At 45.5% G+C, this 18,146-nt stretch overlaps 1 protein-coding gene and 1 long non-coding RNA gene across 2 annotated transcripts; both read right to left on the reverse strand.

The window, feature by feature from the left end:
- Positions 1–11,545: 11,545 nt before the first annotated feature.
- LOC134298585 (uncharacterized) lies at positions 11,546–14,991 on the reverse strand. Its single transcript, XR_010005694.1, has 2 exons — positions 14,748–14,991; positions 11,546–13,779 (listed from the first exon to the last, which is right to left on the reverse strand). It is a non-coding gene; the product is annotated as an uncharacterized LOC134298585 (long non-coding RNA).
- A 2,167-nt stretch (positions 14,992–17,158) lies between these two features.
- On the reverse strand, positions 17,159–17,808 carry wfdc3 (WAP four-disulfide core domain 3). Its single transcript, XM_062979797.1, has 2 exons — positions 17,709–17,808; positions 17,159–17,490 (listed from the first exon to the last, which is right to left on the reverse strand). The coding sequence occupies exons 1-2, from the start codon at positions 17,806–17,808 to the stop codon at positions 17,159–17,161; spliced, it is 432 nt and encodes a 143-aa protein (XP_062835867.1).
- Positions 17,809–18,146: the final 338 nt, after the last annotated feature.

Raw genomic sequence — 18,146 nt, forward strand, 5'->3', positions numbered from 1 at the left:
TTACGAGACTTTTCCCATGCTATGAGAGTTGTAGTTTTACAAGGCCTTCCCCATGCTATGGAGGCACGGGAGTTGTAGTTTTACGAGACTTTTCCCATGCTATGAGAGTTGTAGTTTTACAAGGCCTTCCCCATGCTATGGAGGCACGGGAGTTGTAGTTTTACGAGACTTTTCCCATGCTATGAGAGTTGTAGTTTTACAAGGCCTTCCCCATGCTATGGAGGCACGGGAGTTGTAGTTTTACGAGACTTTTCCCATGCTATGAGAGTTGTAGTTTTACAAGGCCTTCCCCATGCTATGGAGGCACGGGAGTTGTAGTTTTACGAGACTTTTCCCATGCTATGAGAGTTGTAGTTTTACAAGGCCTTCCCCATGCTATGGAGGCACGGGAGTTGTAGTTTTACGAGACTTTTCCCATGCTATGAGAGTTGTAGTTTTACAAGGCCTTCCCCATGCTATGGAGGCACGGGAGTTGTAGTTTTACGAGACTTTTCCCATGCTATGAGAGTTGTAGTTTTACAAGGCCTTCCCCATGCTATGGAGGCACAAGAGTTGTAGTTTTACGAGACTTTTCCCATGCTATGAGAGTTGTAGTTTTACAAGGCCTTCCCCATGCTATGGAGGCACAAGAGTTGTAGTTTTACGAGACTTTTCCCATGCTATGAGAGTTGTAGTTTTACAAGGCCTTCCCCATGCTATGGAGGCACAAGAGTTGTAGTTTTACGAGACTTTTCCCATGCTATGAGAGTTGTAGTTTTACAAGGCCTTCCCCATGCTATGGAGGCACAAGAGTTGTAGTTTTACGAGGCCTTTCCCATGCTATGAGAGTTGTAGTTTTACAAGGCCTTCCCCATGCTATGGAGGCACAAGAGTTGTAGTTTTACGAGACTTCTCCCATGCTATGAGAGTTGTAGTTTTACAAGGCCTTCCCCATGCTATGGAGGCACGGGAGTTGTAGTTTTACGAGACTTTTCCCATGCTATGAGAGTTGTAGTTTTACAAGGCCTTCCCCATGCTATGGAGGCACGGGAGTTGTAGTTTTACGAGACTTTTCCCATGCTATGAGAGTTGTAGTTTTACAAGGCCTTCCCCATGCTATGGAGGCACGGGAGTTGTAGTTTTACGAGACTTTTCCCATGCTATGAGAGTTGTAGTTTTACAAGGCCTTCCCCATGCTATGGAGGCACGGGAGTTGTAGTTTTACGAGACTTTTCCCATGCTATGAGAGTTGTAGTTTTACAAGGCCTTCCCCATGCTATGGAGGCATGGGAGTTGTAGTTTTACGAGACTTTTCCCATGCTATGAGAGTTGTAGTTTTACAAGGCCTTCCCCATGCTATGGAGGCACAAGAGTTGTAGTTTTACGAGACCTTTCCCATGCTATGAGAGTTGTACTTTTACAAGGCCTTCCCCATGCTATGGAGGCACAAGAGTTGTAGTTTTACGAGACTTTTCCCATGCTATGAGAGTTGTAGTTTTACAAGGCCTTCCCCATGCTATGGAGGCACAAGAGTTGTAGTTTTACGAGACTTTTCCCATGCTATGAGAGTTGTAGTTTTACAAGGCCTTCCCCATGCTATGGAGGCACGGGAGTTGTAGTTTTACGAGACTTTTCCCATGCTATGAGAGTTGTAGTTTTACAAGGCCTTCCCCATGCTATGGAGGCACGGGAGTTGTAGTTTTACGAGACTTTTCCCATGCTATGAGAGTTGTAGTTTTACAAGGCCTTCCCCATGCTATGGAGGCACAAGAGTTGTAGTTTTACGAGACTTTTCCCATGCTATGAGAGTTGTAGTTTTACAAGGCCTTCCCCATGCTATGGAGGCACAAGAGTTGTAGTTTTACGAGACTTTTCCCATGCTATGAGAGTTGTAGTTTTACAAGGCCTTCCCCATGCTATGGAGGCACAAGAGTTGTAGTTTTACGAGACTTTTCCCATGCTATGAGAGTTGTAGTTTTACAAGGCCTTCCCCATGCTATGGAGGCACAAGAGTTGTAGTTTTACGAGGCCTTTCCCATGCTATGAGAGTTGTAGTTTTACAAGGCCTTCCCCATGCTATGGAGGCACAAGAGTTGTAGTTTTACGAGACTTTTCCCATGCTATGAGAGTTGTAGTTTTACAAGGCCTTCCCCATGCTATGGAGGCACGGGAGTTGTAGTTTTACGAGACTTTTCCCATGCTATGAGAGTTGTAGTTTTACAAGGCCTTCCCCATGCTATGGAGGCACGGGAGTTGTAGTTTTACGAGACTTTTCCCATGCTATGAGAGTTGTAGTTTTACAAGGCCTTCCCCATGCTATGGAGGCACGGGAGTTGTAGTTTTACGAGACTTTTCCCATGCTATGAGAGTTGTAGTTTTACAAGGCCTTCCCCATGCTATGGAGGCACGGGAGTTGTAGTTTTACGAGACTTTTCCCATGCTATGAGAGTTGTAGTTTTACAAGGCCTTCCCCATGCTATGGAGGCATGGGAGTTGTAGTTTTACGAGACTTTTCCCATGCTATGAGAGTTGTAGTTTTACAAGGCCTTCCCCATGCTATGGAGGCACAAGAGTTGTAGTTTTACGAGACCTTTCCCATGCTATGAGAGTTGTACTTTTACAAGGCCTTCCCCATGCTATGGAGGCACAAGAGTTGTAGTTTTACGAGACTTTTCCCATGCTATGAGAGTTGTAGTTTTACAAGGCCTTCCCCATGCTATGGAGGCACGGGAGTTGTAGTTTTACGAGACTTTTCCCATGCTATGAGAGTTGTAGTTTTACAAGGCCTTCCCCATGCTATGGAGGCACGGGAGTTGTAGTTTTACGAGGCTTTTCCCATGCTATGAGAGTTGTAGTTTCACAAGGCCTTCCCCATGCTATGGAGGCACAAGAGTTGTAGTTTTACGAGACTTTTCCCATGCTATGAGAGTTGTAGTTTTACAAGGCCTTCCCCATGCTATGGAGGCACAAGAGTTGTAGTTTTACGAGACTTTTCCCATGCTATGAGAGTTGTAGTTTTACAAGGCCTTCCCCATGCTATGGAGGCACAAGAGTTGTAGTTTTACGAGACTTTTCCCATGCTATGAGAGTTGTAGTTTTACAAGGCCTTCCCCATGCTATGGAGGCACGGGAGTTGTAGTTTTACGAGACTTTTCCCATGCTATGAGAGTTGTAGTTTTACAAGGCCTTCCCCATGCTATGGAGGCACAAGAGTTGTAGTTTTACGAGACTTTTCCCATGCTATGAGAGTTGTAGTTTTACAAGGCCTTCCCCATGCTATGGAGGTGTGATCGAGGTGACCACCCTCCCCCCCATGCTATGAGAGTTGTAGTTTTACAAGGCCTTCCCCATGCTATGGAGGCACGGGAGTTGTAGTTTTACGAGACTTTTCCCATGCTATGAGAGTTGTAGTTTTACAATGCCTTCCCCATGCTATGGGGGCACAAGAGTTGTAGTTTTACGAGACTTTTCCCATGCTATGAGAGTTGTAGTTTTACAAGGCCTTCCCCATGCTATGGAGGCACGGGAGTTGTAGTTTTACGAGACTTTTCCCATGCTATGAGAGTTGTAGTTTTACAAGGCCTTCCCCATGCTATGGAGGCACGGGAGTTGTAGTTTTACGAGACTTTTCCCATGCTATGAGAGTTGTAGTTTTACAAGGCCTTCCCCATGCTATGGAGGCATGGGAGTTGTAGTTTTATGAGGCCTTTCCCATGCTATGGGAGTTGTCGGTTTATTTATTTGTTTTATTTATTTACATCATTTATATTCCGCCCTTCTTTCTCACCCCGAAGGGGACTCAGGGCGGATCACATTACACATATTAGGCAAACATTCAATGCCTTTTTAACACAGGACAAAGACAAACAAACATAGCTCCAAGCGGGCCTCGAACTTATGACCTCCTGGTCAGTGACTCATTGCTCTCCCGTCTGCGCCACAGCCATGGTTTTACAAGACCTTTCCCATGCTATGGAGGTATGGGAGTTGTAGTTGTACAAGACCTTTCCCATGCTATGGAGGCACAGGAGTTGTAGTTTTACAGAACCTTTCCAATGCTATGGAAGCATGGGAGTTGTAGTTTTACAGGGCCTTTCCAATGCAATGGAGACATGGAAGTTGTTGTTTTACTAGACCCTTCCCATGCTATGGAGGTATGGGAGTTGTAGTTTTACAGGGCCTTTCCAATGCAATGGAGACATAGGAGTTGTAGTTGTACAAGATCTTTCCCATCCTATGGAGGCATGGGAGTTGTAGTTTTACCCCTGTAAAATGCAATGGAGACATGGAAGTTGTTGTTTTACTAGTCCCTTCCCATGCTATGGAAGCATGGGAGTTGTAGTTTTACAGGGCCTTTCCAATGCTATGGAGACATAGGAGTAGTAGTTGTACAAGATCTTTCCCATCCTATGGAGGCATGGGAATTGTAGTTTTACAGGGCCTTTCCCATGCCATGGAAGCATGGAAGTTGTAGTTTTACAAGGCCCTTTCCACACTGTGGAGGCAAGGGAGTTGTAGTTTTACAGGGCCTATCCCATGCTATGGGAGTTGTAGTTTTACAAGGCCTTTTCCACCCTATGGAAACTGAAGTTTTGCAAGGCCTTTTCCATGCCATGGAGGCACAGGAATCTGTGTGTCTGTATGTCTAATGTATGTCTAAATGTTGTTCTGTAAAAGTTCTGATATACCTCTCACACTGAAATTGCAGTAAAAAGAACCTATGCTTTAAAGCTATTGAAAGGTTATTCCTATGAATCCCTAAGATAGGATAGAACTGTTTATGGGAAACTGGGACCAACTGGCCAGGAGCGCCACCAGGAAGAGGGTGTCCTTCTGCCGGGCTTCATGCTCCTCCTCAGCCTTCTTTTCTCCAAGCTAAACATGCCCATCTCCCGAGGCCATTCCTCATAGGCTTGGTTTCCAGACCGCTGACCATTCTGGATGCCCTTCCTGGGAAACTTTCCATCTTGCCCACCTCTGTCTTGGCTTGCTTTGCCCAGAACTGGACACAGGTCATTATTCCAAGTCTGACCAAAGCAGGAGAGAGTGCGGCAAGGACATCCCTGGATCTCCACACTATCCTCCTATTGATGGTGCCTTGAGGGTCGTCTTTTGGGATCGCATTCACATTCATGATGTATTTCCGTGTAGCAGAAAAGGGTTGGACTACATATTTGGAAGTCCCTTCCAACCCTGGGAATCAATGCAAGAAGGGTGAAGGGTTGGAAATCTGAAATTGAGAAAACCCTCTGCTTGTATCCTGGCCCGATAGAGACCTCCCTAATATATGAAGATAGAACTGTTTACGGGAAGCATTGAGCCCAATAGTCCAGGGGTCATCACACTTTTTAAGTGGAGGGCCGGTTAATGGTCTCTCAGATGTTGAGGGGCCAAATTATCATTTGAAAAAAAACAAAACCCGACAAATTCCTATGCACACTGCACATGCCTTATTTGTAGTGCAAAAAACACCCAACAACATTTATTTATTTGTTTACTTACTACATTTATTATTTATTTATTATTTATTTATTTATTACATTTATACCCCACCCTCTCTCACCCCGAAGGGGACTCAGAGCGGCTTACAAGTTTTATGTACATACAATATATTATATTATTAGCAGAGCACAATATCAGCATTATATATTATGATATTGTACTATACCAATATACTATAATATTATTAGTAATATTACATGTAATATATAATATATAATTAATATTATTATATTATAATTATTATTATTAGCCGCCCTGAGTCCCCTATTGGGTGAGAAGGGCACGATAGAAATACTGTAATAAATAGATAAATAAATAAATATTGTATTGTATTACATTATAATATTATTATCAATATTATATGTATACACAATATATTATTACCATAGCACAATATTAGTAAATGAAAGAACAATACAATATTTTAAAATAAAAACAATTTTAACCAACATAAACCTATCCGGATTTCAATGGGAAATGTGGGCCTGCTTCTGGCCAATGAGATAGTCAAGTAAAGTAGGATTGTTGTTGTTGTGCCTTCAAGTCACTTCAGACTTTGGACGAGGCGAAGTCTAAAACTGAGTGCGAGGGCCAGGTCAATAACCCTGGAGGTTAGTTTGGGGACCCCTGCAATAGTCCATGCTCACCTGTCTGCCCGGCCGCGGAGGGCAACTGGGACCAAATGGCCAGGAGAGCCGCCAGGAAGAGGGGTGTCCTTCTGCCGGGCTTCATGCTGCTCAGCTGCTTCCAGGAGAAGCTGGGTCTCGGGGCTCCTTTGGGTCCTGATTTAAAGCCTCCTTGATTGACACCCAGCTTGGCCGGCCATTGAGCAAGAGGGCGATGGAAGTTCCCCAAGAAGAGGCCGGGCGAGGGGAACAAACCAGTTTGGCCGCTGCTCCTCAATTAGGGGCTCTTGGCCCTGGCGCAATGGGCCTCCCAGCCTTCCGCTATTGCATGGCCATCCCGAGGCACAACGGTCGCACAGAGACCCCGTCCCTGAGGCTGCTGGCCAGGTGGGCCTCTGTTGGGAAGGCTTTGATTGGGTGCCCCTGCGTGCCAGGGAGTTGGGCTGGATGGCCCTTGGGGAGCCTTGCGCATGGCCTGGTTCTCGGATGCATTCTCTTCTCAGGGAAATGGAGCCAGGATCTCATACTCTCCAGGTGTAATTTGTAAAAACCAAGAATTCAAAAATGATAGGTCAAAACCCTCAGGTGAATTTCTCACCACCTCGAGAGCCATGGCTCCATGCAATGGCATCCTGGGAGCTGTAGTTTGGCAAGGCCCCGGCACTCTTTGGCAGAAAACCCACTCCATTTTAAAGGATGGGTCTTAATTTTATATTTTATTAGTTTTGATGTCCTCTGGTTTTTAATACAGTAGAGTCTCGCTTATCCAACATAAACGGGCCGGCAGAACGTTGGATAAGCGAATATGTTGGGTAATAAGGAGGCATTAAGGAAAAGTCGATTAAACATCAAATTAGGTTATGAGTTTACAAATTAAGCACCAAAACATCATGTTATACAACACATTTGACAGAAAAAGTAGTTCAATGCACAGTAATGCTATGTAGTAATTACTGTGTTTACGAATTTAGCACCAAAATATCACAATGTATTGAAAACATTGACTACAAAAACATCGACTACTAAAAGGCAGCCTGCATTGGATAATCCAGAACGTTGGATAAGCGAATGTAAACAACAATCCAACCAGGAAAGGCAACCATGCACAACAGACTTCTCGGCGTGGAAAAATGAAACAAGAGCAGCCCCACATGGCCGGGTCGAGCATAGCTGGATGCTGGAGGTGAAAAGAGGGAAGCCTCGCTTCTGTTTGTGTACTGTCTGTCTTTGTCAATTGTATGACGGCACTGAATGTTTGCCATATACGTACCCGTAATCAACTCTGAGTCCCCTCGGAGAGATAAAGCAGAATATAAATAAAATATATTATTATTAACTATGTTGTAGCTCCCCTCAAGCCATGAGAAGGAGAAGTGGATAACAAATGACGTTGTTGTTGTTGTTGTGGTTGTTATTCTCCAACTGCCATGATTCCCTAGCATTGAGCCATAGCAATTCAAGTGGTGTCAAACTGCATTAAATGTACAGTGTGGATGGACCACTTGTTGATGGAGACCCTGTGGCGTAATGGGTTAAACCCTTGTGCTGGCAGGACTGATTTATTTTTTTTATTTACACTATTTCTATCCTGCCTTTCTCTACTCTGAAGGGAACTCAAGGCAGCTGATGACTTGAAGCTTGGGTTGCTGACCTGAAGGTTGCCGGTTCGAATCCAACCTGGGGGGAGCAAGCATGGATGAGCTCCCTCTGTTAGCTCCAGCTCCGTGCAGGGACATGAGAGAAGCCTCCCACAAGGATGGCAAAAACATCAAAACACCCAGGCAACGTCCCCTGGACAATGTCCTTGCAGACAGCCAATTCTCTCACACCAGAAGCGACTTGCAGTTTCTCAAGTCGCTCCTGACACAGAAAAAAACTCTCTTGTTGAATAATGACTATATTTGTTGAAATTTTAGCAGATTTTAATGCACTTTAATACACAAGGTTTTTTTTTTAAATCAAAGAGACATTTAACTGAAAATACAGTACAGTCTCGCTTATCCGATATAAACAGTCCAGCAGGATGTTGGTTCTGGCCCAATCTACTTGTCCGAACGTATCTCCTCCTAGGAGCCAGGAAGATCCCTGAGGTCATCTGGAGAGGCCCTGCTCTCGGTCCCGCCTGCCTCACAGGCACGGCTGGTGGGGACGAGGGACAGGGCCTTCCTTCTCGGTGGTGGCTCCCCACTCGGCTGTGGAACACCCTCCCCAGAGAAATACGGCAAGCCCCAACCCTTTTGAGTTTTAGAAAAGCCCTGAAAACATGGCTATGTGCCCAGGCTTTTGAAGATTAAACGATAATGACGACCCGGACTGATTTACGGCTACAGCACGAGGATTTTGGAGGAATGGATTTTAATCCTATGTTTTTATATTTTTTATATTGTTTTAATTGTTTTATTGGATTTTTATAGCTGTTTTAATTATGTATAGGCATCGAATTGTTGCCAATTTTGTACGCCGCCCTGAGTCCCTTCGGGTGAGAAGGGCGGGATATAAATGTTGGAAATAAATAAATAAAAATAAATGTTGGATAAGCAAAAATGTTGGATAATAAGGAAGCATTAAGGAAAAGCCTATTAAATGCACGAGGATTTTGGAGGAATGGATTTTAATCATATGTTTTTATATTTTTTTATATTGTTTTAATTGTTTTATTGGATTTTTATTGCTGTTTTAATTATGTATAGGCATTGAATTGTTGCCAATTTTGTATGCCGCCCTGAGTCCCTTCGGGTGAGAAGGGCGGGATATAAATGTTGGAAATAAATAAATAAATAAATAAATGTCAAATTAGGTTATGATTTTACAAATTAAGCACCAAAACATCACATTTTACAACAAATTGACAGAAAAAAAACAGTTCAATACACAGTAATATTATGTAGTAATTACTGTATTTATGAATTTAGCACCAAAACCTCGCAATGTATTGGAAAGACTGACTACAAAAACATTGACTACTAAAAGGCAGACTGCGTTGGATAATACAGAACATTGGATAAGTGAAGGTTGGATAAGTGAGACTCTACTGTATCTCAAATATTGAGGTCCAGAGTGAAAAGCAGGCGGGTTTGATATTTCTAGATGTAGAAAAAGCATTTGACAATGTATCTTGGCCGTGTCTGTGAAGCTAAAATTTGGGACAAACTTTAAAGATGGGATTAAATGGATTTACGGCAACCAAAGTGATCAAATCTGATCAACAGAGAAGTGACAAAACTATACAAAACCCAGAAAGCTGGACACAGAGGCCCTCTGTTGTGTCTATGGAGAGGCTGATGTGTCCCTCTCCAATCATCACTCTGGCCATTTTGGCCACGCCATGGATTGGCTTGCTTCTAGATCTCTTCTGCAAAATGTTGCAGCATTTTGGACCTGGTGAGGCAAAGGCAACCCAGGGGAACACCACAAAGCAACATGGCAAAGGCTTCACTTTCACCCTCTGGATGTTTTTGGATTGCAACAACCAGCAGCTGTTGTCGACCGCGTTTTAGGGGATTGGGGCCCTTGAGGAGAGACCCGATCCGGTCCTGAGAGAACGGACCTTGGCGGAGCCAATAGGAAAATATGAGCCGCAATACAACCTGAAGCCGAAATGAAGAATGTCCGCCAAAGTTGAAGGAAAATCCGCCAAGGAGTCTTTATTGAGCAATTCAGCTGAAGAGGACTCTAGTAGTGATCATTCGGTCTACTAGGGTACCATACAATCAAAATAAAGCCATTTTATACATTTTCAAGTTTGAAGTCTGTTTGAACTTCCCGCCCAGTCCCTCCGCTCATCTGGCTGCTGATTGGGCAAGGACGCCGCACTAGGCGGGAGTTGGGCTTCCCGCTCTGTGGCCGAGCCAATGAGGAGCAACCCTCGCCTCTGCCAGGGCCAATCAGATTGGGGGAGGCGGGAGTCAGCTAGACAATGGGTTCTGGTGAATGAATCATTGGAGTTATCTTATGCAAAGCGATCACCCGAGGCTAGCGCCTTCCAGGATAATCTTAAGATTATTGCTGTTTTTTGAATAAGGTCATTTGGGATGTCCGGGGTCCTTTACGCACGTACACAGTTCATGAATACCTTGAGGTATGGCGGAGATGTCAGTTTATATTGACACTATGAGATTACAGAAACAGGACCAGTGGGGAGTCTTCCTTTGGCTCCCCAGGGGTCCAGGATGGGATTGTGGTCAACATCACCATATGAGATACAATCACCCGTGGGGCTGCTCTGATCTGAGGTGACAATCTCTAGCTATGGGCCATGCAGATGCAAATAGATAAAGTTTTATGGTGACAGTTTTACCCTTCTTTGTGTGTGGAGCTCAAGGTTCAAGAAGAGGGAGGGAGGAATTTCCGGGTTCAGCTAGAGTTCAGACTGTGCCTTCATTGTTTAAATCATACTAGGGGATATAGAGAATCATATTATAGCCATTTTACCCCAAAACTACCAGAAGAAGTATTAAATATTAACACTTATAGCTCATTTTCCCTCCCTGCGTTAATAGCGCTGATCGGGGAGGCTATTTACGCAAAGAGAGCGATTTGACAGTCAGCTGTTGAGCCGAGAAAAAGTGGTCCAAGGTGGTTTCTGCCGGTTGTGTTTTTAAGACTAGACAATTATAGGCATAAATATGAAAAAGGATATTTTTGGTGTGAAATGGAGCGAGTTCTGAGTGGAAATATAGGCTGGGGGGGTGTGGGTAAACAATCTGGCCATATCGCGGGTTTCCTAGGGACCGGGAGGAAATTCAGATTCCCTCCGGCTTTAAAGCAGATGAATTTGGGAATCTTCCAGGGGACCTATAGACCAAGTGACATTTGGCTAGACAGTAAATAAAGAATTGATTCCAATATTTCATAAACATATAAGCATGCAATTCATGAAAAGTTCATAAACAGTTCAGGCAATAGGAGGTTCATGGAAATAACCAAGTGAAGGGATTCCTGTTGATTCCAGTCCGGTCATTCATATGAATGAAGGTGAATGGATGAACGGAGGAGGATCGCGGCTGGTCCTTGAGGAAACTATATTTCTCTTCCCGGGGAGATGGCAGTCCACTACCAGCAGTCCTGGGAGAAGCTTGTGTCCCTGCAGAGGCAATCCGCTCGCCGCGGGAGCCGGGAAGCGGCTGTGGCTGTAAAGGAGCGATCGGAGCCGGCTTTTTGACAGTCAGCTGTTCCGAAGTTTTAAACTGGACCGATTTTGGTTCCGCTGGTGGTCCTTGGGTCAGGAGCCTTAGGAAGGGTTAGAACTAAAAGAAGAGCGTGCTAGGGGTAATTTTGATAAAGATATGAGCCAATTTGTATCGTCTGCTGTATTAACCTATGGCGGAGGAGCCTCAGCCAGAGTTTAAAGGACGGACGGGTTAGAGAGAGAGGGAGGGGGAGGATTGCGTGCAAAAGAAGGAGTCAGGGAAAGACACAAAATAACCAGATAGAGAGTGTTACTGTTAAAAATGAAGGCTACTTTTATTGGGGGGATTTGTTACATAGTTCAGGGAAGGGAAAGTGAAGAAAAAAAGATCTTTTAATAATAGTCCGCTGCGGTCCCGCTCTGTTCCTTTGGTGATGGATCTGCAGAACTCTCCGCTGCGGGTTCAAATCAATTTGAATGCTGGCGCTTCGGACATCACAGCCCTCCTCGGCACTTGGCTCTGCTGGTTAAGCTTGTCCAGCAGCATTTTGTGCGGCTCGTCTGCATATCTTAAGGATATGCAATCTCTCAAGGGATATCTGTTTTGAGACCCTTCATCTTCCAGGATAATCATCATGTGCAAGGACTGTCTAATATTTCAAAACCCTCCTGGGGGACATTGGAAATTCAACACTCCAAATCAATGCTATAAAGCAGGCATGGGCAAACGTCGGCCCTCCCTCCTGGTGTTTTGGACTTCCACAATTCCTAACAGCCTAACAGCCTCAGGCCCCTTCCTTTCCCCCCTCAGGTGGTTAGTAGCCAGCTCCAATAAATCATTACTGACCAAGAGGTCATGAGATCACAGCCCGGGTCGGATTGAGCTCACTGCCTAGCTCACTGTTGACCTAAGCAGCTCGAAAGACAGTTGCATCTGTCAAGTAGGAAATTTAGGTACCGCTTTATGCGGGGAGGCTAATTTAACTAATTTACAACACCATAAAAAAACTTCCATCAGTGTGCAGAAAGGAATGAGGAAGTACTATCATCAAGGACTCGGTGGGGATGATGAAGTGGCAGCTCCCCCTGTGGCCAGAATCGAGCATACCCTCATGAAGCCAGGAACTGGAATGTTAAATTACCTATGTGTCTGTCTATATGTTTTATGTCTAATGGCATTGAATGTTTGCCATGTAATAACAACAACAACAACAATAATATTTATTTACAGTATTTATATTTACAGTATTTATATTCCGCCCTTCTTTCTCACCCCGAAGGGGACTCAGGACCGATTACAATGAACACATATATGGCAAACATTCAATGCCAACAGAAAAACAACATACAGTATAGACAGACACAGAGGCATTTAACATTTTTTTTCCAGCTTCACGATTCCGGCCACAGGGGGAGCTGTTGCTTCACCGTCCACTAGTGGCTGTACTTCCTCATTCCTTTCCTCGTGTTTTGCTGGCAGTTTTATGATGTTGTAAATTAGTCAAATTAGCCTCCTGCATAAAGCGTACCTAAATTTCCCAACTTGACAGATGCAACTGTCTTTCGGGGCTCCATAGGTCAACAGCAAGCCGGGCTATTTAATGGTCGGGAGCTTAACCCGACCCGGACTTCGAACTCATGACCTCTGGGTCAGTAGTGATTTATTGCAGCTGGTTACTAGCCAGCTGCGCCACAGCCTGGCCCTTAATAATAATAATATTTTTATACCCCACCTCCATCTCCCCGGGGGAACTTGGGGCAGCTTATATGGGGCCAAAGCCCAGGCAAATACAATACAAATGTACAATGAAAATGTAGATGGGCATTGTGATCCTGAGTCCCCTTCGGGGTGAGAAGGGCAGAATATAAATACAGTAAATAAAAAATGCCAAGGGTCTATCAGGGTCTTACCCTGAAGTCCTGCCTGGCTTCTTTGGGGCCTAATCACTTTGCCATGCATGGGCACACACCTGATTATTTTTAACACTGTCAATATTTAATACAATTTGAATGTTTGTATATTTTTGTGTTATGGAGCCACGGTAGCGCAGTGGGTTACACCGCTAGCTGCAGGAAATCTGCTGACCGGGGGGTTGGCCGTTCAAAGCAGCGAGTTGGGATGAGCTCCCACTGTTGGCCCCAGCTCCTGCCAACCTAGCAGTTCAAAAGCATGTTATGCGAGTAGATCAAGAGGTACCGCCTTGGTGGGAAGGTAAAAGGGCGCCCCGGCAATACAATCGGAGATGCCTACAGACAACAGGCTCCTAGGTATGGAAAAATGGAGCAAGAGCTCTTCCCCATGGCTGGAGTGTAGCCTTGCCTCCAGACACCGGAGATGGAAAGGGGAAGCCTTTACCTCTGTCTGTGTATTGCATGTCATTGCACATGCGCTGGGTATAAACAAACATGCTAATCATCCCAATAATAACTGACCCCGAACCCCTTTTGCAGAACAGCCAGGTTGATCTCCAGGTGGTGACCCTCCAAGTGCATCAGCCGGACCCAATGGAGACACTCATTGCAAGTTGGTCTCAGTGGAAACATCTGGAAGAGAATAAATCAAGCCTTTGGTCAAGGTGTGTGCACGCAACCTTTCCTATTTTGACAGGAGCCCCTGTAACGAAGCCATTAAACAGTTGCCATGTTTAACTATGTTTTAAAAAGGGTTAATATTTCAGTTACTCAGCACTCAGAGGCTGGTTGCCATGGAGAAGGGGGCGGGGCCAACTGAGTTAGCTGAAGAGAGCAGAATTTGGAGAAAAAAAACTCAGTCAGTCAGTCAGTGTCTGTGGTCAGCGAACCACAGAGAAGTCTGATTCTCAGTTGGAGGATCAGGGTGGCTCAAATGTGGGATTTGAGTCAATTCTAAAATAAGTTTGGTGACTTATTTTAGGTAGTCTGTGCCCTGATAAGGTACAGGGAAGTCTGATTCTCAGTTGAGGGAATCAGGGAGGCTCAAGAGTTTATTTGAGTCAGTTTAAAATAAGTTTGGTGACTTATTTTAAGGTAGTCTGTTAGTGGAGAAAGAAGTGACATTTTAGGAAGCTTGAATCACCTCATTCTGTTATTGCAATTGTTAAGGAAAGTGCCTCTAAGTGAGAAATTGTAACCATTAAGCTGTGCCTGAATAAACTTGTTATTGTTCTCTCAAACATCTCAGTCTGTCATATATACACACATCAAGAAGAAAGAAGAAAGAAGAAAAATAAAAGTCTCCTCTCTAAGTAGCCAGTGGCTAAATCTTCCAAAAGTGGTGGCAAGAGTTGATAATCCCCTTTGTAATTTGGTGGCAGCATTATAAAACATCTATAATTTGGTAGCAGCTTTTAAGTAAATAAACATCTTTAATAAGTGGTGGCAGCGGATATAAAATATATAATAATTAATTAATAGAAACATCATCCTTCTCCACAATCGGTGTCAGAGGTGGGATTTTAAAAAAGATTCCCCTCTGCCTGAGTTCTTTACACCCCCCGTTCCTCAGCCTGTGTGTCGGCTCGGCCTTTGCTGACCTTGCTGAGCGTTGACGCAGCTCATGGCGCAGCCCGAGAAGCAGCACTTGGCGTCCCCGGGGCACTGCTGGTCCTGGAGGCAAGTGTCGAAGCACCGCTCCTCCTCCTCCGGCGACTGCTTCGCCCGCTGCCGCCTGGGACACTTGCCCGGCTTCTCTGCAGGTCAGAAAGAGCAGCACGAGGCTTGGTTTGCCAATACGGTGGGAGAGGCTCCAATCTCTGAGGGAATCCCCAGACAGGATATATATGCCTTCCCCCGCACACGCCACAAAACTACATGCCCATCCCTCCACACCCCCACCCTACCCCCACCACACAGCCCCCAATGCCACAGCAATGCGAAGCCACGGAGTTCAACATAACCACAGCTCTAGGATCAACACACTATCCTTCAGTCTGTTTGTCCTTGTCTTTGTCACCCTGTGCTGTCTGCCACGTGGCAATGGTTTAAAAAAAAAAAAAAGACTATGCCGGCTGAGGTGGATCCCCAAGAATAACTTTCATGGCTGGAATGCATCTGAGGTGAAACATCAGGAGAAAATGCTGCCCAGAAACCACACAACACCCCAATAACTTGATGCAAAACACCCATCCTTCTGCAGTCCAATCTAAGGCAGGCATAGGCAAATGTGGACCCTCCTTCCGGGTGTTTTGGACTCCAACTCCCACCATTCCTAACAGCCTCAGGCCCCTTCCTTTTCCTCCTTAGCTACTGAGGGGGGAAAGGAAGGGGCCTGAGGCTGTTGTGAATGGTGGGAGTTGGAGTCCAAAACACCCAGAGGGAGGGCCCACGTTTGCCTATGCCTGCCCTGATGCCACCTTAGGACTCGATCCCATGGAAGCAGGGAAGTCTTTGGCAGAGAAGAGCGCAGTCAGTCAGACTCCGCCTTGGAATGAGAGAGGTGGTTTCCCTCCCTTTTTTTATGGTGGGTAAACAGTTTACTAATGAAATGTTACATAACAAAACAGCAAATTGTAGCAGATATAGTCAGATAACAATCCTTTTGAAATGTACATGCATATCTGTTTTAGTCAATCATCCTGTTAATTCTAACACTGAGTACATATTATTATCTGTTACTCAAAACATATAGAATTGCTCTTTCTATATGTTATCCACTATTTTCAATCTAGGTTTCTACTCATTTTTTAAAAGAAATTAAATATAAGAGTTCACCCTAACATTCAAACAAAGACATACAAACGTGTTACACACAACAAACCCTGCACACATCCAAAACCCCTATCCCACACAAAACAAGACCCCTTCCCCACCCGTGCACCCTTCACCATGACTTCCAACCCTGAAGTACTATGAAGCCTTTAAGCCAATTTCTCTATCCTTGTTAATAGTGACCCTAAATTCCTAATGGAACTCCTCTATGTCACTGACTCCTTATTCAGATATGCTATGGCCAACTTCCATGTTTCTAAAAAGTCCTCATTACTTTTGTTCTTCCTATTGTTGGTAAGTTTGGCCATTAGCATATATTCCCGCATGCTTTCTCTCCAACCCTTTTTAGTTAAACCTTTTCCCCCTTTCCAGTCTTTGGCTATGGTCAATCTTGCTGCGGCAAAGCTATATTGGTATATTTCTTGGTCCTTTTGGTTATTGTTTTCTCTATGTAGACCCTCCCTTCATCACACTGCAAAATCTATCAGTGGTACTGCTCAGCATTATTTCAGTTCACTTGCCATCACACTGGAGAGATTTGGCCTCGCCCACCATCCTCTCTTTGAAATGTCAGCTGTGATGTGTCTTCAAATCCCTGAGCTTTCCTCTCTCTCTCTCTCTCTCTCTCTCTCTCTCTTGTTCTGTCTCTCCCTGCTGTCCCACTTGGGAAGGAAGCAAGGAAGAAGGGAGAGAAAGCAACGATGCCCCCCCCCCTCAGCTGCCCCACAGAGAAGGGTGTGGACCTTGGGAAACTATAACTCCCAGGACTGCATAGTATGGAGCTGTGGTGTTTAAAGTAAGGCTCAGCTGCATTCATTCCACAGTGTAGATACTTCCAGAGAAGGTTCATGGGACTTGGGAAACTGCAATTCCCAAGACCTTCTCATGGAGACATAGCATTTAAAGTCAGGTCCAGCTGCATTCATTCCACAGCGTAGATGCCCCCCGAGAAGGGTATGGACCTTGGGAAACTATAACTCCCAGGAAGACTCCATCACACGGAGCCATGGCTTTTAAAGTGATTTGCAAGCTCGTTCATTCCATACTGTAAATTCACCAAGAGAACAGTATGGACCTTGGAAAATTTCCCTCCCTTGAAGCCAAACTAATGTGATGAACACAGTGTGTTACCGGATTTTAAGCGTAGGACTTTAGTAAATGTGATGCAGTGGTCTTGGTGTGAAACCCTAGAGTTCAATATACAGCCATGGCTCGAGGATAAAAGCTGTCTCTCTGCTTATCTGCCCTTGCTTTCATCATCGGACAGCTCTCCCGTGGATAGGTCTCCTGTGACCTTCCGGGGCATGAAAATGCTCCCCTCTCCTGGGTGAATGCATGGGTCCCTTGAAGATCTGCGACCTCCTCCCGACGAAGCGTCCCCCTGCCCCCGAACCAGAGCCCCCACCCCTTGCTCGTCACCTTCCAGGGGGGCCTTGCAGGCGTGCCCACAGGTGGTCTGGCAGCACTTCTCCTGCCCGGGGCAGCCCTCGTCCTCCGAGCACAGCGTCCCACACAGCGCAGGGCTGGTCAGCTTCTTGGTCAGCGGCGGAGGGCAGTGGCCGGACTTCTCTGCACATGGAAGAGAAAGCAGAACGAGGGATTAATACGCACCTTGGGCTCGTAGCTCCAGCCACGAGCAAGTGGAGCTGGCTACTCAACGGCCAAGTGGCAGAGAGTGCATTGCACATCGTACAATGAAATTAAATGCCACCCCAGTCACATTATATATGTAGAATGACAAGACAAGCACCCACCACATTCTAACCACTATTGCACTCACCAATTGCCCCAGGAAGCAAGCGAGAGCGAGAGAGCACGAGAGCACGAGAACAAGAGCGAGAGCATGAGAGTAAGAGCACGAGAGTGAGAGCGAGAGCACAAGAGCATGAGAGCGAGAGCACGAGAGCAAGAGCGAGAGCACGAGAGCGAGAGCGAGAGCACGAGAGTGAGAGCACAAGAGCGAGAGCGAGAGCACGAGAGCACGAGAGCGAAAGCACGAGAGCAAGAGCAAGAGCACGAGAGCACGAGAGCACGAGAGCACGAGAGCACAAGAGCGAGTGAGAGCATGAGAGCGAAAGCGAGAGCACGAGAGCGAGAGCGAGAGCACAAAAACGAGAGCACGAGAGCAAGAGCGAGAGCACGAGAGCGAGAGCACGAGAGCGAGAGCATGAGAGCGAGAGCACGAGAGCACGAGAGTGAGAGTGAGAGTGAGAGCGAGAGCACGA

The sequence above is a fragment of the Anolis carolinensis genome, chromosome 4, assembly GCF_035594765.1.
Source record: "Anolis carolinensis isolate JA03-04 chromosome 4, rAnoCar3.1.pri, whole genome shotgun sequence".
In the NCBI taxonomy this organism is placed as follows: domain Eukaryota; kingdom Metazoa; phylum Chordata; class Lepidosauria; order Squamata; family Dactyloidae; genus Anolis; species Anolis carolinensis.